The sequence below is a fragment of the Rhineura floridana genome, chromosome 8 (assembly GCF_030035675.1).
Source record: "Rhineura floridana isolate rRhiFlo1 chromosome 8, rRhiFlo1.hap2, whole genome shotgun sequence".
Lineage (NCBI taxonomy): Eukaryota > Metazoa > Chordata > Lepidosauria > Squamata > Rhineuridae > Rhineura > Rhineura floridana.
In genome coordinates this window covers 90,021,955-90,047,639 of record NC_084487.1, presented here as the reverse complement: position 1 = coordinate 90,047,639, position 25,685 = coordinate 90,021,955, and the positions used below count along the sequence as shown (strand labels likewise).

At 40.9% G+C, this 25,685-nt stretch overlaps 1 protein-coding gene across 5 annotated transcripts in view; it reads left to right on the top strand.

Annotated features, from left to right (window-relative positions):
• The first annotated feature begins 688 nt into the window (after positions 1 to 688).
• Positions 689 to 25,685, top strand: part of ASZ1 (ankyrin repeat, SAM and basic leucine zipper domain containing 1) — an 89,121-nt gene continuing 64,124 nt past the window's right edge. The window contains exons 1-4 of one of the 5 annotated variants that reach the window (XM_061640069.1): positions 689 to 748; positions 2,042 to 2,141; positions 8,726 to 8,848; positions 15,724 to 15,835. In XM_061640069.1, coding sequence (XP_061496053.1) covers positions 2,054 to 2,141; positions 8,726 to 8,848; positions 15,724 to 15,835 — 323 coding nt within the window. In that variant the 5' untranslated portion in view covers positions 689 to 748; positions 2,042 to 2,053. The other 4 variants (XM_061640067.1, XM_061640068.1, XM_061640066.1 and 1 more) reach the window with 4 other exon arrangements.

Sequence of the window (25,685 nt, the reverse complement as noted above, 5' to 3'; positions counted from 1 at the left end):
ATTATGACTAATTTCAATCCCACCAGTGGAAATCCTGTGGTGAAGATGAATCCTATGTATATTTTAATTTACTTACAAGTAGGTCCCTGCTTCCAAGAAGGGCCACAATTCTATCCACACTTAGGCTGCAATCCTAACCATGTCTACTCAGAGGTAAGCCTCACAGAATTCGATGGCGCTTACCCTCAGGAAATGGGGTTAGGATCACAGTCCATTGAAAATGGAAATGGCCTGCCTTCAAGTCGATCCCAACTTATGGCTACCCTATGAATAGGGTTTTCATGGTAAGTGGTATTCAGCGGGGGTTTACCATTGCCTCCCTCTGAGGCTAGTCCTCTCCAGATGGCTAGGGCCTGCTCAGCTTGCCACAGCTGCACAAGCCAGCCCCTTCCTTGTCAGCAACTGCCAGCTGGGGGGCAACTGGGCTCCTTGGACTATGCAGCTTGTCCACGGCTGCACAGGTGGCAGGGCACGTAACCCCTGAGCCACTCACAGTGGGGGTGTTCTTTAGCAGGGATTTGAACTCACAGACTCTGGACTCCCAGCCAGGCTCTCCTCCCCACTTCAACTCAGTGATAATTAGTTCTGCATAAAAACGTGGAGGTAGCGCGCGCGCGCATTGGCGTGCTGCTCAGTTCTGGACACTTTTTTTGGGAAATCCCGCTAATATGTTCAGTGGAGTTTACTCTCCGGTTACATTACGCTTTTAAAACGGTACAATAAATACAGTTAGCTTAACAGGCAACAGGTACCATCATTGAGATCCTGCTGTTCCCTCCTTTTCGTAGATGGACGGTGCTGAGAGCCGTGTGACCTTACGAGGCACCGGCACGCTCCGCAACGTTTCAGGCGGTCCCAGTTTCCCGCTTTGGCTTTCGTATGTGGATGCTTCCTCTCATACTTCTGCGCCTGCGCTTTTGGGTGGGGCGAGTATTAGCGTGGGATTAATCTATTTTTTAAAAAGAAAACTATTGTTTAGTTTAGTTCAGTTGCGCGGAAGCCCCAGGTGGTTGGAGACTGAGAGGCAACGGAGGATGGCTAGTAGTGCGTTCTCTCTCGCGGTGGCAGCAGGAGACGAGAGCAGTGAGAGCGACGACGATGGTTGGGTTGTCGGGTCTGTTTCCAAGGCGTCGCCACAGGAGCATGTAAGAGAGGGCGGACAGGCTTGGGCCTGGGTCTGGGCCTGAGGCGGTTCCGAGGCTTCCTTTGGCTTCCTTTACCAAAGACCAAGTTGGGAGAGCTCCCTTTAGGGTCTCCTGCAGTTATATTTGTATTCAGATACAAAGGGCTCAAGGCAGCACACGTCGTTGCTCTTGCTTTTTCTCTCTCACAACAACCCTGTGAGGTAGGTTGTGTTGAGAGGTAGTGACTGGCCCAGTAAGCTTCATGATTGAGTGCATTTTTAGTGGGTTTTTTTTGTCGCACCCCCTTGCGGAAAAAGGCCTCTTGTTCTTTTCAATTCAAGGTAGCATCAGATGCGCTCTAAGCTTTTAACATTTACCTGTTTCTGGCGTGTTTAATGTATAAGCCTGCAAGGTGCGTTGTGAGGATAAAATGGTAGTGTTGGGGAAAACATTGTGTTCTGTCTTAAACTTGTTGTAGGACGAACTTTGGAGGAAAGATTCGATATTAGTGTAAAGCTAAGCTAAACCAAACTAAATAAAACTAAAGCAACTAAATGACGAATCGCTAAATTCGTTAGAGGACCAGGGTTTGAACCCTCACATAGCTATGAAGCTCACTGGGTAACTTTGGGCCAGGCACTGCCTCTCAGCCTCGGAGGAAGGCAATGGTAAACCACCTCTGAATACCGCTTACCAGAGCTTGGAAAAGTTATTTTTTGAACTACAACTCCCATCAGCCCAATCCAGTGGCCATGCTGGCTGGGGCTGATGGGAGCTGTAGTTTAAAAAAGTAACTTTTCCAAGCTCTGCCGCTTACCATGAAAACCCTATTCATAGGGTCACCATAAGTCAGAATCTACTTGATGGCAGTCCGTTTCCATTTTCAAAATTGTGTAGTAATTTACTTGTCTGTTTAGCGCTTGGATGACATGTTGCAGACAAATGATAAAGATGAAGCTTTGAAGAAAGCATTGATGGCTGGAAATTTGTCTGTTGTTGAACAACTTTTAAATTCAGGTAAGATCTCTGAATTTAATTCAGCGGGTAATAATATATACAAACTCAGTTTTGAAAGGAGTTCTGACAAGTTGTCTTTATGATAACAGATTTTTTAAAAAATTATTTACATAGGTACATAGAACAATTTAATGAGCTCCTTTATTATTACATTTGTATCCCACCTTTCATCCAAGGACCTCAGAGTAGCATATAAACATGGTTTTCCCCTCCCAATTTTGTCTTTGCAACAACCCTGTGAGGTAGGTTAGGCCCAAGATCACCCAGTGAGCTTCATGGCCAAGCTGAGATTTGAACCCTGGTGTCCTAGTCCCAGTCTGACACTCTGACCACTGCACCACACTGGCTCTTGGCAAGAGTAAGGTCTTGCAGATGTGCACTGAAGTTGCTGGCCCTTTTTTCACCAAGAGCAATGCCATTTGGGTTCTGCTTCTTCTTCAAAGTCTGGAGTTTTATGGGCAACCTACTGGCCATCATGACAGAATGCTGTCAGAAAGTGGGGACATGGAAGCCTTTTAGTGAACATGTAGCTCACCTGGTGCTGTTATGGATTGGAACCACAGTATTGTCACTGCCAGTGGCTGAATGTCACTGTGTGTGCTGTTTCTTTGTTGAAGGTTCCTGCTATGTTAATGATACAGCTTAGAAAATGTCTTAAAAATACTAGAATCAGCTTTTTAATTAGGAGGGAATTTGAAACCCAAAATCTAGGTGTTATAGTGAGAGTAGAAGCCATAAAGGAGTGGTGAGGAGCCTCTGTTTGAACTATGAGGCCATTTCATCAAAGCCACACCCACCTGTCCTACATACGATGTCATAGGTGTTTTTTAACTGTTTTAATTATGTGTTTTAAAATTGTTGTAACCCACCCTGGGACAATCAGCTGAATTTTAGGACTGGTGGAACGTGTTGCAAGGGTTTTCATAAGACACAACAATCAGTAGATCATTGACGCTTTCCCCCATGATTGGATTTCAAAGCATGCAGGCAAAAGGCATCCCATGACATCATGTTGACATCAGGTGATTGATGACTTGCCCCCGTATCACATTTAACTCATGGCGATTGAGGGAGAGAAAGATCTGGTCCACTGGCCAGATACAGGTCCCCACTCCTGTCATAAAGATTAATTCTGAGCTACTTGGCTAAAATTACCTACTTTCAGGAAATACTTCAAAATAACATCCTTTTTTCTTTTAGGATTTTGCTATTTTGTCTTGCTATTTTGACTCTGGCTGCTTTCCATTTGACAAATTGCTTATATGGCTATCATTCTGTATACACAGTTGAATGTGTCGTAAGTGATGAGTATTTTATCTTTGTGCCATCAGTACACACCTCAATAAGCCACAGTTAGCCGTTTTGTGTAGTGAAATAGACATACATACTTATTGATCTGGCAGGGTACATGCAATTTATGCATAAATGTGATAGCCATGCGAGAAATCTGGCATGTATGAAGTGGCCCTTCCTCTCAGGTGTAGTAGTGCTTTTTAAAAACTTGTACTTTGACGGGAAGAACAATATTTGACTTCAGTAGAATCATGTAAAACTGCAATAAAGATGGTTAGCTTCATTTATAGAACTTCCAAAAATGATCTTGCTGCTACTAATATTTTGGAATACATTTTCCTTCGATGAAAGGAAATACCCAGCATCTCCCTCTATTTTTTTTAAATAAAAAAATTATACTGCTTGATTATTGTAAAACCTGTGAGCACTTTACAAAAATTATTAAAATTACCAATAAAAACAGTGAAAAACAAGTAATTAAAACATTTAAAAGACGATTAAAAGTAACGGTAAGCTAAAAGCTCTCCCCCTATTTCATATAGGTTACAGTCCTGTACTTCATTATGGGGGCTTACTTCTGAATAGACACATATAGGACTGTGCTATAAAAGTACTGATTGTATCAAGTTATTTTCCATTTTAGAAGAAACAAGTCCCACAGAAATTAAGAAATACTGGGTTATGATTGCTGCTTATATGGAAATGTGAGTTTTATTCACCGTGTGTCAAGATTACATTGCAGAAATTAACACATCCCAAAATTCTGAAGAGGTCTGTTACGACATGTGCTCTTGGGAACCTGAGTGTGTGCATTTGCCACCCTCATGTCCCATGAAACACACCTCCTTGAGAGGAGGGGATCTTTTGCTAGGGATAAAAACAAGCGCTTTGCCCTGAAATGTGCTTAAATGGTGTATATATTTAACCCAAGACGTTCAGGTCCAAACCAAAATAAAGCAAAGCTTGATTTTATTGAGAGAAAGAGTAGGAAAGCATTACAGAATTACTTGGGTGCGTGGCAGCATTTATCATTAATATCCTAACCCATTCATAACTTTAAACTAAAGAAATCAAAGGACCCTATTACTATAAGAGGTGAAAGGTAGGAAAGATTACCTATCCTATGCCCTGAGTGGGCGGCTGAATACAGCTGAAGTTATGTGGAAGAGCTCTGATCCAAAACTAGGAAGGAATCTCTTGGTCTCAAGGTTTTGCACCGAGACCCAGAGTCTTCCCGGTTCTGTCCCTGCAGTCCTTGATGCGTTCCTTGAGAGCGTCGTACACATGTGTCGGAGCTCTGGTGTTCCTCAGCCCCCCTTTTTTCTTTCTTCCTCTCCTCCCTCCTCTTTCTACCTTCAAGCCTCGGTTTTAAAATACTTTTTCCTCTCTCCCCCTCCTGCCAAGGAGGGTATGAAAGTCTGGTGATGTTGTGTATGTGTGTGTGTATCTCTAACTGACCCTGAAAAACTAAGGCTCCTAACAAACAATGGGATTCACTGTGGGTGAGGGAAATTTGCCAAAGGACAAGATAACAATTATGCAGAACATTTATGCTGTAGCTTTAGTTTGTATTTTAATTTCTGCCCTTGTTACTCTTCGCACAAAACCTCGTGGGAAAGCATAACCAGCCATACCATTAGGTGTGGGGTGTGGGGTGGGAATTGTAGTTTAGCAGGCTCCATGGCCCTGCCTCGTAACAGGTCTTAGTAATTCTGATTTAGTAATTACTGAACACAGTAATAACTGGGTTACTGCAACCTAATCTAGGAATGATGTGTTGACATGTTCTTGTACTTTCCAAGTGTCAAAAATGTTGAAATCGTTCTAAGATAAGAGTTCTTACATGGAACTTTATCTTAACCTTCTAAGGTAATTCTTCACCTTTTTAACTTGAGATCTTTCTATCCATAAAAATAGCAACTTTCCTGTAAGTAATGACTTCTCAACCAATAAATACCTCTTCAGTTCAAATAAGAGAGAAGATAAAGTTATTACATAACTTTCTCCTCTTCTGTGCTGACTTCAAGCATTATTTGTGGACCAGTTAGTCAAACAAAAGGCACTGGTACAATTTGGAATGCTACTAGCCTGTAGAAATAACATGAAAAGCAAAGGTTTGAAGAAACTCTGCAATTTTCAAATGTTTGTGCCGATGATTGTGAAATATGAATGGGAATTCATATGATTGTATCCAGGTGATTTAGAGCATTGGTCTTCAACTAGTGGGTTGGGATCCACTACTGGGCCACAGCCTGATCTAGTGTGGGTCACAACAGCAGCACTACTACTGTACAGATATATGTGGTAAAAATTAAGAAATGGATCTCCAAATGCACATTTGAGTTAAAGGTGGATCTCCAGTCTGAAAAAGTTGAACACTACTGGGCTCTTCAATCTTGGGTCCTCAGATGATATTAGACATCAACTCCCATCATCCCCAGCCAGCTCAAGCAGTGGTCAGTGATGATGGAAATTGGGTCCCCAGACATTGTTGGACTACGAGGTTGAAGGAAGTTGGTTTAAAATCACCTTGTGTATCAATCTAGAAAAGTTGCTATCCTGAGCATTTTTAATTTTTTTATTAGTCTGCCTATCAGCAGATTAATCAAAACTGCTCTCTACCAAGTGGGCTGGTAAATGAGGGACAAACCAGTCTATCCCTCCTCTGCCAGCCTACTTCATTGTTGGAATGTATGAGGTTCAACTCCAGCTTGGTGGGTTGAGGCTGCATGGGGTTAATAAAGGTAGCTAGAGAGCTAGACCTCTTGCTGGTTGAGGCTATACCTATCCCTTTGATCCTGCCGTCTCGCTAGACTGATAAGCAACAGGATGTTTGATCCCAGTTCCTTCCCGCCTCTCTCTGTGTTCTCTTTCTCTCTAGAGGGGAGCAGACATCTTCTCTTTGTCTCTCCTCTCAACCAGGATGAGGGCGAGTACTGGGACCAGTGCTCGTTGCTCCAGCATAGCTAGTTAGCTAGATATAGAACTCTTTCCTATCAAGCATGTACTTCCAGAATAAAGTAGTTGTTTCTTATTTTAAAGCTTAAAGTCTCTGTCTGACTAATTTGCAGGGAAGGTAGAATCTTAGCAAAGATTTGAACACACACACACTAAGCTCGCTCAATACTCTCCATTCCGCAGTGCTATGCAACTCTGCTACGCATCTCAATAGAGAAATTCCGACATTCATGACATGTCACTTCTTACAGGACCAGCATGGAAACCAAGCAGGATGGTAGAGGAGGGGCAAGGGGATTCATCTGTCATCAGACAGCCCTTGCTCACCTTCATAGAATTCCTTGTTGCCTATTGTGTCCAGATGATACAAGGCTGATGTAGGGAAAATAGCTATATGCTCTCTGTACCTAAATCACGTAGTAAAAGTGATGTCAAGAAGATTGTTTACTGGTAAAGTTGTATTTGAAGGATTTCACAGCACTAAAGACCTTTTGTTGTTATTTTTGCCAATTCTTGCAGGAAATTATTATTTAATATTTATAAAATGTCTACAATTTTCTAAGTGCTATATGTAGAAAGATGAGACAGTCACTGCTGAAATGATCAGTCTAATAGACATGATACAAAAGGAAAAAGGAATGGAGATGAGGAAAGCTAGCACTGGAAAAGCTTCTTTTTTGATGGCTGGTCTCCCCTCATGATCGTTGTGGGAGGCAGCCACCCAGCGGGTCTTGGTGCCCTTGGCAGTGGCAAAGGACAGAATATGCCTACCTTAACCTCTGCAGTCTGGGGGCAGTTAGAGTGTTGTTTTTTGCAAGGTGTGTGGGGAAGCAAACTCCCTGCAACTCCTTTTCTGGTCACCGGATAGGTTCAGGTTGGTCTAACTTTTACCATGATGATCTTCCAGAAAGGTAAGATGTTCAGCCTATGTCACCTAGGGGATTGTTTAGAGATGTGAAGGCCTAAAAAATACCAGGAAAATTCAGAGGTTTTTTTCTCTTTTCCAAAGCAATTTATTTGCTTTACTGAAAAATTGGAAAAAAATTGGGCTATGACATGTAAAAAGGTATAGAAGCTGTTTCAATCCAGGCAAGCCTTCAATTTTTCAAAGTCCTTGATAGATTTGATGACAGATATGAAAAAGAAGAAACAGCAACTGATAGTGATAGCTCAGAAAATGAGACTTAATTTCATATAGTATTCATTGAGCCTGTTCCTCCCCCTCTTTTTCTTGGCTCTTTCTGTGGAAATTAGTGCTTTATGTCTGCTTAACACTGTAGAAGACTAGAGGAGACATCATTTTCAGAATACACAATAAGTTTTTTTGTAGTATAATGTTGATGGTTTCTCCCTTACAGTTCAGGAGCTTGCAACTTCATTGATAACAATTTTTTCAAAAAAATAATTCAATTCAGTTTGTAATTGTCTGAATAAACTATACCTTTAATATACCAAATATGATAATTGAATGGCGAACCCAATTATCTATAATACATTCTATGCTCCTAAAGTAACACTTTTGACCTGTAAAGGGCCCTAAAAAAATAAGTGTTTTCTTTTTCAATTTCCCCCCCAATTTCTGTTCCCCCCCCCCTTGGCTTCAAACTTTCTGGAAATTTTACATCTCTGCTGTTGACAGAACTCGGAGGGTGCCTCCCTTAAGTTCTCTAGTGCCATGTAACCTTATCTAATCAGTTGCATTTTAATAACTCTTTGAGAAATCTGGCATACCAGGTGCTGTCAATAGTATAAAAAAGTTAGACTTTTTGTTCTCATACTTGCAGTAGTGGAAGTGGTAAGGGTCTTACCAGGTAAGAGTCTTACTTGGACTTTTAGCAGGTGTTGTTGCTGTTGCTATTGCTCTGGACAGTTGGTAGAGTAGTGAGGCAGTGACTGTTAGAAGCGGTGGTGTGGATATTTATGCATAACAGAGATGTAGAACCTGTGGCCCTCCAGATGATGATGGACATCAGCCCCAGCCAGCATTGCCAGTTGTCAGGGATGAGGAGAGCTATATCCAGCAACATGTGGGAGGGCAGTTTCCATTCCCCTGATACATAGTCTGTTCCCCAGCCCTCTTTCTAGTGACGGGTGGTGGCAAATTCAGAATCTTGGGGTCAGATATTCTTCAGAGGGCTTTCTCTGATCCAACAGCTATTCCTGCTGCCACTCCTGTTGTTGCTCTGTGCAGCTATAGACTGTTTAAAGAATGGCTAAGCCATTTGGGCTAGATAACATTTGCTAAGCTCTAGAATTTGCATCCAGAGTACTACAATGTATGACTCTCTGAGTCCTTAAATGAATGTATTCTCACATACATAAAAATATTACAGGTGTAAGTGTGGAATCTACGTTTAAGTTTGGATGGACTCCTCTGATGTATGCTGCAAGTGTTGCGAACGTGGAACTCATGCATATCCTTCTGGACAGAGGTTCAAATGCAAGCTGTGATAAGGGTAAGGCTTAGTAAATGAGCAGTTCTTTGACATTTATTTTTAAGACCTCAGAGTATGCAGGTGGAAAGGCAGGAGAAGTGTGGGTGCTATCCATTGTATTGTACAGAATGTTCCATGTATGATTATTTGCCTGCTGGACAGAAGTTGTGGGTGTGTGCCTGGCACAATGAGCTCCTGACCCTCAGAACAAGCACCCTACTGTACCTCCAGTAGTTGTCGCTGGGTTTCACATGCTGCCTCAGTGGCTAACAGCTCCTTATCCCAAATAGGTGCATTCTGTGTGGCTTAGCTTGTGGGAGTAGTAGGCACCTGGCAGTAAGGCCTCATCGTGCTTCATGCATTGTAGCAATGTGGCACCAAGGGCATTGTTGGACTCATTTGTCTCCAGTATGAACAGGGTCTGGGAATCTAAATGTTGTAGGGTGGGATTGAAGGTGAAGTGTCCCTTGCGGGGATGAAATATTCGTTGGACCACAGTCCCACAGTAAAAGGTTTGTGAGACCAGAACAAAGCCATCAGAGGAGCAGCAGTGTGTGTGATGAGCCCGTGATAATAGTTGATGAAGCCAAGAAACCACTGTGCATTTTTTCTTTTTTGAGTGCATGCAGGGAAGTGGAGTGTGTCTGCCAGGACATGCCTGCTTCCTTATTGGAGGGATCCCCATCTGAATGCTAGCTGAGAATATCCAGTGCTCCGGAAAATCCAGTCTCAGGATCAAAGGCATATTTATTAAGTTTCACATACAGATTGTGCTCTCATAACTGTGACATAGTCATGGGTGGCAGCCCCACCAGTTGGGAAAATAAATATATAAGTATATCATCCAGACACATGACAACAAAGTAGTAGAGGTAATTGTGTCAATCATAAAATGCTGAAAAATGGCAATAGCATTGCAGAATCCAAAATGCATTACTTTATATTCATAATGGTCATAATGTGCCTGGAATGCAGGCTTCCATTCATCATCACCTATGATGCAGAATAAATTATAAGCAATGTGCAGGTCCAGTTTAGTGTATGTAACTGCATTGCAGAGTTCTAGGAGTTTAGTGATGAGGGGCAGTGGATACAGACTGCAGGCAGTGACCTTGTTCAGCGTCAGGTAGGCATTGCACAATATTCCCCACACTTATTCTTGACAAACAGAACATAAGAATAGCCTGCTGGAACAGACCAATGGCCCATCTAGTCCAGCATCCTGTTCTCAGAGTGGCCAACCAGTTGCCTATGGGAAACCTGCAAGCAGGACCTGAGTGCAAAGAGCACTCTCCTCTCCTGCAGTTTCCAGCAACTCGTACTTGGAATCATACAGCCTCCACCTATGGATGCAGAGCATAGCCATCATGCCTAGTAGCCATTGTTAGCCTTTTCCTCTATTGATTTGTCTAATCCTTTTTGAAATCCATCCAAGTTGGTGACCATCACTGCCTATTGTAGGAACAAATTCCATAGTTTAAGCATGCACTGTGTGGAGAAGTACTTTCTTTTGTCTGTCCTAAATCTTCCAACATTCAGCTTCGTTGCATGTCCACCAGTTCTAGTGATATGAGAGAGAAAGAAAAACTCTCCACTTTCTCCATGCCATGCATAATTTTATACACTTCTATCATGTCACCTCTTACTCATCTTTTCTCTAAACTGAAAACCCCCAAATGCTGCAATTTTCCTCATAGGGGAACTACTCCATCCCCTTGATAATTTCAGTTGCCCTTTTTTGAACCTTTTTCAGCTCTACAGTATCCTTTTTGAAGTAGGGTGACCAGAACGGTACACAGTATTCCAAATATGATTGGATCGTCGATTTATATAATGGCATTTTGATGTTGGCAGTTTTATTTTTAGTACCTTTCCTAACGATCCCTTTTTTTTTTACAATAATTTTTATTCAAATTTTCATAAAACATACAAAACAAAATCATAAAACATTCAAAGACAAAAAACAAAACAAAACAAAAATGATTAAACAAAAAAATAAAATGTTGACTTCCCATTTGTCGCAGATCAAATCAGTTATAGGTCTACAATATATAACAATCCTGTCTCTTAAATTATATTATAAAATCACTTTCCTCCAGTAGTTATCTTAATTAATCATCAAATCTCATAAACATTATTTTATTCTTTCCACAAAAAGTCAGAGAGGTTTCAATTCTTTAAGAAATATATCTATCAATTTTTCTCCTAATAAACATGTCGATTAATCCATCTCAATAATAATAATAATCTTATTGTCATAACCATAGTCCAAATAAACATATCGATTAAACCAACTCATCAAAATCTGTTAGGTCCAATAATTTCAATAGCCATTATTCCATTATCCATATTAATTCCATCTTCCATCTTCAATAGTCCTGTTAAGTCCAGTAATTTCAGTGTCCAATCTTCCATTATCAGTATTCCATAATAATCTTGCTGTCATAACCATAGTCATATAATAAGAGTCTGATGGGAATTTCCTCTATCCCAAATATTTTCTTGCCATCAATTCTGAATAAGTTGCTGAAATATTGTTGTAAAGTCATATCTCTGTTCTTCTTTTTTACAAAATGCACTGGCTCATCTCTTGAGAGTTTTTCCATTGTCACATGGCTGCAGTTAATTCCATATATTTTCTCTATATCAAGCTCCATCACGTCATTCCAGTCCAGAAGATTATCCAAGCCATTGATAACTTTATCTCTAATATCTTCATTAATTTCTTCAGACATAACGTTAAATTCCAAACAGTAGATTTTATTTCTAATATCCATAAACTCCAGATCTTTTTCCAATTCCACATTTGTTCCAATCTCCAGGGCTTGTATCTTCCCTTTATTTTTTCTTTTCTCATCTCTGATCTCATTCTCCTCTCACAAGATCCCCTATTTCTTTAAGCTCCTGCGTCATTTTGCTCAGTTCAATTTTCAGCTCCTTACTGCCCTGTCGCAGGGTTTGTTTCGTTATCTCAATCTCATCCATTATTTTCTGAAACATAATTACTTCCAGATTCTCAGCCACTTTCTTGATTGCCATTTTTAAAACCACGAAAACAAAACAAAACAAAAATAAAGAAGAACCACTTCTTATTTCAGCAACAATTGGGTTAATATTCCAGGCTTGATGACATCACAGTATAAACAGAGCAGCCTGCCTTATCTCTCTATGTTCAAGAATACAAAACAAATTTAGTTCCCAGCATCAAAACAGTTAGCGGCGTCGTGAAGAAGCAGATTCGTCAAAATAAAATAGACCAAAAAGAGAATAGTCCCAGACAATATAATGTTCCTCGGAATAGAAATCCCTCTTCTGTTTATATCTTTAGAATGCACTTCCAGGACAGCTTTTTGCAATAGAAACAGAGATAAGCTGTTAATTTCGTGAATAACAGAGAAGAGTTATAGCTCACCCAGAAGTTCTTTAAAGCTGATTCATTTGACAAATCTCTTTTTGCTGCAACAATTTAAACCAAGTAAAAAAAATAATAGAAAGAAGGGTGCTTGCCTGTTAGTCCGTTTTCTCTTTGAAGAAAAGATAAACGTATCGCATTAATCAGATAGAGCTTGTTCGGAAGTCCGTCCGGCATTGCTGGCTGGACCTTTTCTCATAAATTAATGAAATCCAGTCCTCCCAACAAAAACAGGCTTTTGAGGTTGATCTCTATGTTTCTCCCTGCCCGGGAGAAATTTCATCAGTCAAAAAAAAAATGTTCTGACTGATTTATATCTGAATAAGCTTCTTTTGAGGCGGGAGCCCGTCTCAAAAGCAGGCACAAGCAAAGTCACCCTTCCCTTTCATGGAATTTGCCTCTTTCACAGCTGCTGCACACTGGGTTGACATCGTCATTGAGCTTTCCACTATGACCCCAGTGTTTTGTTCCCTGTCAGTCGCCACCAGTTCATACCCCACAAGCATATATGTGAAATTACGATTTTTGTTCCTATATGCATAACTTTACATTTGTTTACATTGAATTGCATTTGTCATTTTACTGCACATTCATTTAGAGAGGTCCTTTTGGAGCTCTTTGCAGTGAGGGCCATTGCCAGAGGGTAGCTGGGATGGGCCCTGGCCAAGGCCCCAGGTGGGTAAGAGGGACCCCTGGTGCCCTCCTTAGGGTGGGAGGGTAGCACTCACGCATTCATGGCAGCATCCACTCCCGACTGCCACAGATTGCAGAGAGGGAGCTCCCAGGAAGGCCCCTCCATACAGATCCCGTGGGCTTCAATAAGCCCGCACGCACACCCCACCTACTAGTTCTGTTGCTGTTTATGCTGTGCACGTATGTCTGCCAGCAACCAAGATGGTGGTGGAAGCTTGGCACCGGCTCTGTTTGCAATCCCTTTTTGTTTGAACAACCCTGAACAATTTATTATCGTCAGTAAACTTGGCCACCTCACTGCTCACCCCTAACTCTAGTACATTTATGAACAAGTTAAAAAGCCCTGGCCCAATACCAGTCCTTGGGGGGGCTCCACTTTCTACAGCCCTTCCTTGGGAGAACTGTTCATTTATTCATACTCCTTGCTTTCTGCCGCTTAACCAGCTCCTCATCCACAAGAGGACCTCTTCTCTTATTGCATGACTGTTAAGCTTACTCAGGAGCCTTCGGTGAGGTACGTTGTCGAAAGTGTTTTGAAAGTTCAAGTACACTTGGTCAACCGGATCACCTCTATCTTTATGCTTATGAAGAACTCTTCATAGGTTAGTGAGACAGGACTTATCCTTGCAGAAGCCATGATGGTCCTGCTTCAGCAAGGCATGTTCTTATATATGCTTGGTTATTTTATCTTTAGCAATTCTTTCCACCAGTTTTTCCAAGACAGATGTTAAGTGGCCTGTAATTTCTGGGATCCCCCTGGATCTCTTTGAAGGTTGGCTGTTACACTGGCCACTTTCCAGTCCTCGGGTATGGAGGCGGATCTGAGGGGCAAGCTACATATTTTTGTTAGAAGATCAGCAATCTCACATTTTAGTTCTTTGAGAGCTCTCGGGTGAATGCCATCTGGACCCAGCGATTTGTAAGTATTGTCTATTAAGCCTAGAACTTCATCCTTCATCACTATTTGCTCAGTTCATCAGATTCCCTGTCTGCAAAAATTAGGGTAGAAACACACTTGCTATTCTGCCGGTTCCAGTGCATCTCCACTTCTCTCTTCTGAAAACGGGGGCACACATTGCTAGTCAAACCCTGCCCCTTTTTACTGTAAAAACTGGTGGGAGCAGCTTGCACGCATTTTTTAAAAATTCAGCTTCAAAGAGATTTCGCAATTGATTAGCAGATCAACCTGTTCCCGCTTCAGGTGTGGCTAATGGAAACACTGCTCTGGTTACTAGTGTGTCCACAGCCTTAGTTCAGGCACAAGGATCTGCCCTGTATCTTCTGCTGTAAAGACAGATGCAAAGAATTCATTTAGCTTCTTGCAGTCGTCTTATCCTACTTTAGCATACTTTTGGTTCCTTTGTCATCCAGGGTCCAACGGCCTCCCTATATGGTCTCCTGCTTTGAATGTATTAAAGAATGTTTTTGTTGTTGGTCTTTATGTTTTTAGCAATGTGCTCCTCAAACTTTTTTTTAGCGTTCCTTATTGTCTGCTTGCATTGTTTGCCAGAGTTTGTGTTTTTTTTATTCTCCTCATTTGAACAAGGCTTCCATTTTTTTGAAGGAAGCCTTCTTGTCACTAAAAGCTTCTTTGACTCTGCTCATTAACCATGCCAGCATCCTCTTTGCCACTTATAGAACTTCCTTTCCTGATCTGCATTATACACTTCTGTTGAGTTTCTAATATTGTGTTTTTAAACAACTCCCTAGCATTTTGGAATGATTTTCCCCTCTTGACTTTGCCTTTCAACTTTCTTTTTTTACCAGTCCTCTCATTTTAGGGAAGTTGCTTCTTTTAAAGTCAAATGTGACAATGTTGGATTTTCTTGGCAATTGGCCATTTACTTGTATGCTTAATTTAATAGCACTAAGGTCACTGATCCCAATTAGTTCAGCAACACTTACATCTCACACCCAGATCCTGAGTGCCACTTAAGATTAAGTCCAGGGTCGCTGTCCCTCTGGACGGTTCCATGACCAACTGTTCAAGGACACAGTCATTTATAGTAAGTCATTTAAACAGCACAGGAGCAACTGCAGGAGAGCTAAATTGGGAGCAGGGCTTCAGATCAGAGCATGTGGGAGGCTCATGTGGAAAAAGGCACTCCTTAAGGTGATTAGGTTCCATGGTGTTGAGGTCTTTAGAGATTAACCCCAACACCTTGACTAAATTGGTAGCCAGGACACACCACACAAAATAAGTGTAATAGACTCAAAATGCATAACGTCTGCTTGCATCCTAGCTGCTGCGTTTTATACTAGTTGTAGTTTCTGGACACTTTAAAGATGATGTAGTATGTGTTACAGTAATCTAATCTGAAAGTTGCTAGGGCATGAATGACCATGCAGGGTCCAACTTTGTCAGGAAACATTGTTGGCAAACCAGCCAAAGATGGAAAAAGGCACCTCTCACAGCTTATGCTACCTGTGTATTAATAAGCAAAGTTTCAAGGAATACTCCCAAGCTACAACCCTGTTCTTAACAGGTTGTAAAACACAAGGACAAAGAAAAACATGAAACATGTAATAGACATATGGTTCTTCAGATGCAATCAAAGAGCAAAGCTAATACAGCCACTCAATAGTTGAATTTTAATATGTAATTTAAATTTGGTTAATTTTCCAGAGAAATTTGCTGTTAGTCTCAATTTGAAATGTGATTTTATCAATTGGTGCTTTCTATGTATTACGCTTGTAACAAGTGTGAATTATTTATCCAGTCTGATTATCAGTGCAGTATTCTACAAAGTTGGATATTCTTTATCAAGCTATTTGTATAATTTTCATTCAGATCAATATACAGTGTTGATGGCTGCGTGTACAGCACGTGCTTCTGAAGAGCAGATATTAAAGAGTGTAGAACTGCTTCTCTCTAGAAATGCTAACCCTAATGCTGCTTGTAGGTAAGCAAATATTTTATTCACCAAATGCTGAGTTGCTCATTCATTCCATAATAAAGCAAATACAGTCATTCTTTTTTACTGAACACGTTCTGCCATGTTTACTACCAGTGCATCACTTTTGACTAGTTCTTTGACATTCACTCCCTGATGTGTACTGCCAGTGTTTTCTGTTTGCTAACAATGTCTTATGTGTGTACTGTTTTCTTCTAAATCTTTTGTCCATTCATGGAATAACTCTCAAAATTGTTCTGTAATATTTGTTAACCATTCGCATTGCAGGGAAATTCAATAAAAGATTTGATCATGTGCACAAGATAGCAATACTGCCATTGCACAAATAAGTCTGAATTTGCAACCTTACTTTGTTGTATTTGTTAAACTTTGTTGACCTAATAAGCAAACTAATCGTTTAGTGTGCAGTGCTTTGCTATAAAAGGGCATGTGTGATTGAGGGCTAGCAACTAAATGCATTGTGAATGTTACATCACTGACAATTGCAAATACTGGCAATGTTTGTTGTCTGAGAGAGATTTCTTTCTTTTTTCAAATTTGTTGCTTCCTGGTTTCTTAAATACCGAAAAACAGTGCCTTGTTCAATTTTCCACTCCTCTTGAAAAGTACATTTTTTCCTAAAGAGTTAACAGCCATAGCAGCAGCAGCAACATCTAAAGTCTGAAGAGTAAACATTTTCCATTGTTGTCCCTATAAAGCAGGGATGGGGAACCTGTGGTTCTCAAGAAGTTGCTGGATCCCAGTTCACATAATCCCTGACAGTTGGACTTTCTGGCTGATGGGAGTTTGGCTCCAACATCTGAAGTCCAACTGGTTAATCATCTTTGCTCTAAAGCTTTCATGATACCCCACTGTAATTAAAAAATAATCTTATGTTATATATTAATTTTCACTAATTCTTAGCCATCTTTGAGACTGTTGTCAGGCAGAAAGGCAGGATATAAATATTAGCATATTTTTTGGTTACGAGATCTTCATCAGTTCAGAGCTTTTTTTCTGGGTGGACACAGGCACTTTGTTAGCCTTATGGGAAAGTCCATTAAAGTTTACAGGATTTCAAACTTGTACTAACCTTCTTGCCCTCACGAACATATGTTTAGTAATTTGCAATGAATCAGTGGTCTAAAGGAGAGGAGGGTGGCAAGGCAATTACGTCTCTTCCAGTTTATATATATTTCCCTATCTTGTTTCTTGGAGGTGATACATCTTCATCAAAGGGAGAAGAGTTGTAGCTGAGTGGTAGAGCATCTGCCTTGCATGCAGAAGGTCCCAGGTTCAGTCCCTAGCATCTCCAGGTAGGACTAGGAGAGGATCCTGTCTGAAATGCTGGAGAGCTGCTGCCAGTCAGTGTAGACAGTACTGAGCTAGATGGTCTGACTCAGTATAAGGCAGCTTCGTATGTACCTACCAGGTAACACCTGGTGCTAGTAACAAACTTCAATTCACTTTGAGTTGATTACCTGTAACATCTACCCACTTTTGAGGAGACCTTTACCTTATCAGAAATCCACGGAAGCAGGGGAATGATTAAATTCTTCCTACCATTTGAATGGACGATACTGGTGACAATGTGGTTATGTACCCACTGAAGTAAGTTACCATTTGATAAATGGTTTTCTCCACTCTAGGGTTATTCAATAAGCCAGGTGCTTAATTGATATCCTAGGCTCTAGGGAGCTGCCAAGATGGGAGGGAACCTTTCAAACACCAGTTGTGGTCCAGATCTATTCTTGCAAGCTTCCTTCTATTACTAGGATCCTAGCTTCTCCGTGGATATCTCTTCAATCACAGCGCCAGTCATATTTAGAGTGGTCTATAACCTTTTGGTATCCAGCTATTCATCTTTCCATAATCCATAGGAGTTTAGGATTCCTAATTTATGATGATTTAAATGGAGGAGTAGAACTAGGCATTGTGAGTAAAGAGGCACAAGATAGCAATTCAGAGAGGCCGAAACACAACTGCCAAAGATACTTGAAGAGAGACAATGTATATCAGTTTTTATACATTAATGCTAAGAGCCTCCAAGTCAAGATGGATGAACTGGAGTTTCTGTCTTTAACTGTCTTTAGAGGACAGCATTGATATAGTGGGAATAAAGGGATCTGGTGAAATGGAGAGAACCAATGGGGCACAGTTATCTCTGGATATAAGCTCTAGAAAAAGAACAGGGAAGGATGTACTGGCGGTAGTGTCACTCTAAGTCCAACAAGTGAGAAATCCCCAAAGGGGCAGACTTTTCCACAGAATTGTGGGTGGTGAAACTGGGCCTAAAGAATAGTACTGGAGGCATGATACCATCCCCCTGATCAAAATGCTCAGGGAGTTCCTGAGACAAAGGGATGAAATTAAAAATCCAAAAGAAGGAATGTAGTAACGGGTGAGTTCAACTACCTTTATAGAAACTGGCTACATACATGTTCCAGTCACAACAAAAAGATAACATTTTTAGATACCCTAAATAACTGTGCCCTAGATTAGTTGATTGTGGAACTGACTAGAGAGATGGTGACCCTGGACCTTAATCTTAAGTGGTACCCAGGACCTGGTGTAAGTGGTGTTGAATTGTTCCCAGTTGGGAACAGTGACCATAGTGATATTAAATATATAGGCAAATTGCTAATTGTCAAAAGACTCCAACACTGTCACATTTGACTTCAAAAGAAGAACCCTCCCAAAAGTGAAGGGATTGGTAAAAAGGAAGTTGAAAGGCAAAGACTAGAGGGCCAAATTTCTCCAAAATGCTTGGGAGCTATTTAAAAACAACATTAGAAGCTCAGCTGGAATGTAGACTGCAGATGAGCAAAAGCACTGCTAGGGCCAAGAAGATGCCATCGTAGTTAAAGATCAGAATCAAGGAAGCTATTAGAGGCAAGAAACCATCCTTTAGAAAATGCCAGTCTAGTTCAAATGAGGAGAACAAACTGGACAAACTTTGACAAAATAAATGCAAGCAAACAGTAAGGAATGCTAAAAAAGAATTTGAGGAGCACGTTGCTAAAAACATGAAGACCAATAGCAAAAAAATATTTAAATACATTCGTAGCAGGAGACTGTCTAGGGAGGTGGTTGAACCTTTGGATGTCAAGAGAGTCAAAGGTGTGCTACAGGAGGATAAGGAGATTGAAGACAAGCTGAATGAATTCTGTGCATCTCAGCAGAAGATCTCTGTGCCTGAAATAACTTCTGGAGGAAAGAAGGCTGAGGAAGTGAGGCAAATAGTGGTGATATGAGACTCAGTTCTAGGCCTTATTGACAAAATAAAAACTGGCAAATTGTTGGATCTGGGTGGCATCAAAGAATTCAAATGTGAAATTGCTGCTCTCCAGTGCATATTACCTTCCTGTCGTGTAACATGAGGAAAAAAAGTTAACACTCCAAAGACTCCTTCTGAGCCCCTCCCATGGAGTGTTTTCCTGCCTTGCTTGAGCAGTACAGCTTTCACCTGGCTCTTCAGTTGTGACTTGTTTCAACTAACTTATATTTCTGTATTTATCTAATTTTAATCTTTTACTGTTTGTCCCATCTGTGGGAATTTAATGTTTGCTCTGAATTAATGGAGATAATTTGAACAGTGTATGTATGGCTCTGTTGTTGTCTCTTTTGTCCATTGATCCCCCCCATCTTTATTCCTCAGATAGTCATCTGTGATTTTCCATACAAGTTAGTTAATTGTCTAAATTTCCAATGAATTAATTCCTAATTTTTTTGGTTGAATTAGTTGTCTACTCTCACTTTAATCCTGTGTTCTTACTGCCTAACTTTTAAAAAAGTCTCTGATCCCACTGTCTTCCTTTTAACTCAGTTGTCCTCGCCTGCTATTAGTTCTTCTATGTTACTTTCAATTAAACCAAACTCTGGTGGTGAAATGCTGAAAGAGTCAACAAAGAGAGACCCGACTGCCCCTAGTGAAACAGTAGGCTCTATGGCAATGGCAGTAGGCATGGTGGGTGCAGTAGTGCCTTCCAAATCTGGCGCCGTGAAGGAGTTTATGCCACAGATGGAATTTTGCCACAGATAGAGGTGGCATGCAAGAAGGCAGTGTACGTGGGTGAACAGATCCAGTAGTGGACGGAAAGAAATGAAGAACTGTTGTCTGAGGATGAAGGGGACTGTGGACCAGCTCCATACCCTGAGGTTCTTTTCAATTCTGATTTCAGTAATATTGAGTTTGAAGATTTCCGGACAGGGTCTTGAAAGATTAAACAAGTACAGAAGCAGAAAGCTTTAGCATTAGTGTCAGTGTTATCTAAGTCTCCACATCAATCACTTGGCTTCAGAGACTACCATTTGAGCCACTGAGTTCAACACCTTTGCGAATCATGTCATGCAAAGTACAATTTTTAGTAGTGAAAACATTGCTTGAAGGATTTCAGAGCTAGGAGCTCTGTAACAACACATGTTTGTGTATTTCATGGGGACAGAGTAGTTCTAAGAACTGATCCAACTTTTATTCCAAAAGTAAACACTGTCTTTCACCACCAGCAGGAATTGATACTTCCCACTTTTATTCCATGTCCATCACATCCGCTTGGATGTGCTTGGCATTCTCTGGATTGTACACAGAGTGTTGAAAATCCATGTTAACAGGAAAAAGTCATTCAGGCAGACAAATGTAACTTGTGTCTTTCTGTCTAGCCAATTTGGGGAATAAGGTTACTTCAACTACATTGGCATGATGGATTAAAGCATGCATTTCGTGGGTGTACAACACTCTTCATTTAACATGACTGAACGGTGCAATGGCATATTCAGCAAAGGGCTGTTGCAGCTACAGCAGAGTATTCAGTCAATACACCTCTTGTAGAAGTTTGCTGAGCAGCCATATGGGCAAATCCAAATACTTTCACAAAGCACTACAAGACCTGTATGCTTGTGCAAAAGAAGCATTTGGGAGGCAAATTCTCCAGCAAGTCCTGCCTGATGATTAAACACACTAAACCCACCCTAACTTTCGGTCAGCTATGGAACATCCCACTTGGAGGTGTCCTAGTGCCCACTGGAGAAGGAACCATTTTACTCACTTGAAAGGGGGGCGCTAAAATCCCACCAAGGTCCACCCTAGGATGCATGAATAGTAAGTGGTAGTAACATAAGTGGTGAAGAGTGCATCAAGAGAATGACTAAATGTGTTCAAGTGTTTTATTCATGTTAAATTCTATATTTGTTTAACTGTTTTATAAGTTCTATTCATACTATGTTTATTCTGTTGGATGAAGTTATGCTTCCAAGCTTGGCCAGAAGACAAACTAATGCTCTGTGGAGGGACTCAGATGAAGTCCTTGGAGTATTAATTTTTTCCTGTCTCACGCAATAGGAGAGGAAGAAAATACTCACTTGGTGGTGTCCTAGTGTCCCTGAGAAACACCCTTCAGGTGAGAAAAATAGTTCCATCTTCTAAGAAAAATATGTAACGTGTCCTGAAGATCAGCCTCCATACCCAAGGACAGAAAAGTGGACAATGTAACACCATTTTTAAAAAAGGGATCTGGGAAGGATCCCATAAATTACACATCAGTAAGCTTAACAACTATCTTGGGAAAACTGGTGGAAAGAATTGCTAAAGATAAAATAACCAAGCATGTAGAAAAACATCCTTGCTGAAGCAGAACCAGCATGGCTTCTGCAAGGGTAAGTTCAGTCCCACTAATCTGTTAGAGTTCTTTCAGAGTGTCAACAAGCATATGGATAGAGGTGATTAAATGTATTTGGACTTTGAAAAAGCTTTTAACAGAGTTCCTCACCAAAGACTCCCAAGTAAGCTTGACAGTCATGGAATAAGAAGAGATGTCCTCATGTGGATCAGTAGCTGGTCAAATAACAGGAAGCAGTCGCTGCTGTGACCATATCACCCCAGTCCTTAAGGAATTGCACTGGCTACCTGTGGTTGCGCGGGCCAAATTTAAGATCCTGGCTTTAACTTATAAGGCTCTTCATGAGGCCGGCCCACTCTATTTAAAGAGTAGCCTTCATTTGCACCAGGGGCGCCGGCTTACAAGATAGTCCTTGAATGGCTCACTTCTTATACCTCCAGTAAAAGAGGCGAGGTTGGTAAGGACAAGGTCTAGAGCCTTTCTATCGTGGCTCCTACGCTTTGGAATTTGTTGCCAACTGACCTCCGTCAGGCCCCCTCCCTGCTATGCTTTTGGCGGACCTTGAAGACCTGGCTCTTTACCTGGGCATGGGAAGGGGATTAGGCTGGCAGATTGCAGTTCTTGGGGGGTTTAAACTCAAATTTAGGCTGGCAGATTGCAGATCTTGGGGGGTTTAAATGTTTAAGCTTTTAATTTCTAATTTTTAGGATTTTGATTATGTTTATATGAAATGTACTTGTGTTTGGTTGTAAGTTGCCCAGAGTGGCAGATTAACCTCCGCCAGATGGGTGTCAAACAAACAAACAAACAAGCAGTTCTCCCAGTAGAGGAATGTAAATGTGGAGTGCCCCAAGGATTGGTATTGGGACCTATATTTGTTCATAAACAATCTAGAGTTAGGGGTGAGCAGTGAGGGGGCAAGTTTGCTGATGAAACTAAGTTGTTCAGGGTTGTTAAAACAAAAAGGGATTGTGAAAAGCTCCAAAAGGACCTCTCTAAACTGAGTAAGTGGGCAGTAAAATAGCAAATGCAATTTAGTGTAAATAGATGTAACGTGATGCATATTGGGGCCAGAAAACCTTAGTTTCACATATAAGCTCATAGGGTCTGAACTGGCAGTGACTGGCTAGGAATGAGACTTTGGGGTCATAGTGAATAGCTTGATGAAGATGTCAACCCAGTGTGCGGCAGCTGGGAGGAAGGCAAATTCCATGCTAGGGATTATTAGGAAAGGAATTAAAAACAAAACTGCCAATATAATACTGTTATACAAATCTATGGTATGACTGATTGTGGAATTTGGAAGCTGGTTGTCTCAAAAAGGATATTGTAGAGTTAGAAAGGGGCAACTCCCCTACTGATCTTTTTAGTTAGGAGGAAAGGCAAGCTGACATGATAGAAGTGTATAAAATTATACATGGCATGGAGAAAGTACGTAAAGATAAGTTTTTCTCCATCTATAACACTAGAACTTGTGGACATCCAATGAAACTGAATGTTTGAAGATTCAGGACAGACAAAAGAAAGTACTTCTTCACACAGCACATAGCTAAACTATGGAATTTTCTCTCACAAGAGGCAGTGATGGCTACCAATTTGGATGGCTTTAAAATTGGCATGGAGGATAAGGCTATCGGTGGCTACTAACCCTGATGAATAAGTTTTACCTCCACTGTCTTGGAAGGAATATGCATCTGAATACTAGGTGCTGGAAACCACAGGAAGGGCATGTGATTGTCCTCAGGTCCTGCTTGTGGGCATCTCATAGGCATCTGGTTGGCTATTATGGGTTGTATCCAAAGTAGCGCTAAGAAGTGTATCCTATCAGTGCAGGGATTTTCACTTGCACAGCTCGATTCCCCCCTCCCCCCTATACATCCCTAAATCTGTTCTAAGGGTTCCCCCAACCAGATTTGGGGTGGGTATGCATAATGGGTAGAGAGGAGAAAATCATTACACTGATGGGATGTGGATACTGCCCTGCTGTGCTAAATAAGCCACTGCCTGTTCCAACAGGCTCTTAAGCAATGTAATAATGGGGAATGTCTGTTTCCTGAAAATAGCACATATTCTAGATTTTCTTCAGATAAGACTAGAGTGGCCCATGTTGCTGAAGAAGGATTTTTTTTTTTAGAAAACTGTTATATAACAAATAATGTTCATGTGCACCTTGGCCTTATTTGGACATCATATTAAGCCATAGTTAACATTGCAAATGGAAATGGACTGCCTTCAAGTCAATCTCGACTTATGGCGACCCTATGAATAGGGTTTTTATGGTAAGCGGTATTCAGAGGTGGTTTACCATTGCCTTCCTCTGACGCTGAGAGGCAGTGACTGTCCCAAGGTGAGCTTCATGGCTGTGTGGGGATTCGGACCTTGGTCTCCCAGGTCATAGTCCAACACTCTAACCACTGCACCACACTGGCATTAACTATAACATTATCCACCGCTTATAAAACTTGATTAAAGAGGAGCTATCTTGCAGATGATCACATTAACCATATCTTGTAACCTCATAGCTGAGGCTGAGTTTGTCTCAGTTAATTTCAGCTTTTGGCCATGCCCATTGCCACTCAATGGGAACCCCCATGCTGATTCTTACAATGTATTTTCGATTGAGGAGGATTGTAGCAAGCTTATAGAACAGCATGGCTCTTGTGTTCACTTCCAACTTGTTGTATGTTGTCCCTGAATATTTTATTTATAGTGGTCATTTTCCCCTCGGCACTGGAGTGAGTTCTACTGGTAACTGTGGCAGGACATCTCCTAGGAGAGCCAGTTGAAAACTGTCTTTTCTGAACAAGTGAGCTATACTTTCCTGTATGTGGGAGGCTGATGAAAAGTTTGATCTCTTCATTCATACTTCAGCATTGAACCTTTTGGATCCTGAAGCTATAGTGCTTGATTGATGCCTTTGTGCCCTGTGTTTTTTCGGTCTGATTATCCATGAATTGACAGTCCATTCCTACCAGAGGTGGCCAGATACTGAAGGAGTCATCCAGTTGTGAATCCCATTGTTGGTCCTGTTCCGATTGCATTCCATCAAACTGGAATGCAGTTCTGTCTTTTCTTTGTCTGCTAACTTATGCCCTCATCTGATTTGATTTAAGTGTGTAGGAAGTTAAGTGGAAGGGCATTTAAAGGGTTAATACTGCATAAATTAAAAGGGAAACCTAGAGAGTTTTGTTCACATTAAGGAGACTTTCTAGGCTTGCATTTTAATTTCTAGTATTAACCTTTTAAATGCTGTTATTGCAGACAGACTCATTGTTATCTCTAATCCCCCATCCTCCTCCTTGTTAGCCAAGCAAAGAGTTAGTTAGTTTCACATTAGAAAAGCCCTCTCTGTATCTCATCCTGCCTGGTATTGGGGAAAGCAAGAGATCAGTTGGTCAGTTTCACATTAGTAAAGCAAACACATAAGCTCTCTGTTACTGTATTGTTAGTTCTCATCCCCTCTTTGCTGTCTCCTCCTCGCTAGCAAAGCAAAAGCACGCAGGATCTCTGTCACTGTTATTTCTAATCCTCGTCTTTGCCACAGCTGCCTCGTTAGCAAAGCAAAAAGATGCAGGCTCTAATTTCACGTTAGTAAAACAGAGAGACAGCACACAGGCTACCATGAATACCTAATTGACTGAAGTTTTTTAAAAGTTGTTTTGTTTTAATGTATTTTAAGGTCTGTTTTTATGATGTTTTAAAGTGTTTTCACTGCCTTTGTTTGCCGCCCTGGGCTCCTCCTGGGAGGAAGGGCGGGATATAAATTAAATAATAAATAAATATAAATAAATAAAAAATAAGTAAGTTAAGGGAAATGGGAATACAATGATATTTGATGCAGTTTTTGTAAAAAATAACATCCCGGGTCAGGAAAAATGCAGAAACCCAAAGCATTTAGGGATCAGTCTTCAAGGAAAGTGGACGTGCAAACTAGCAGGAAGTCCAGTCCTAAGTCTGATTTTAGCCAAATTCTTGCCCATCTCTATTCAGGATCATGAACAAAATATTGCCCCTTCCAGAAATGCCTCACTTGAGTCCTCTCTGCACCCCTCCCTCCTAAAATAACCCCTTTGAGTCATGTATGAAAGTTTTTTTGTGTCAACTGGGTGTATTGGTTTCCAGTATAACTTGTAGTTTAAATTACTTTAATGTCAAGTTTACACAGTCAGTGTGATATATGTTAATAAGCTACCTGGCTATCATGAAAATGCCAGCACAAAATTTGAGAAATGAAATTTTTCTCT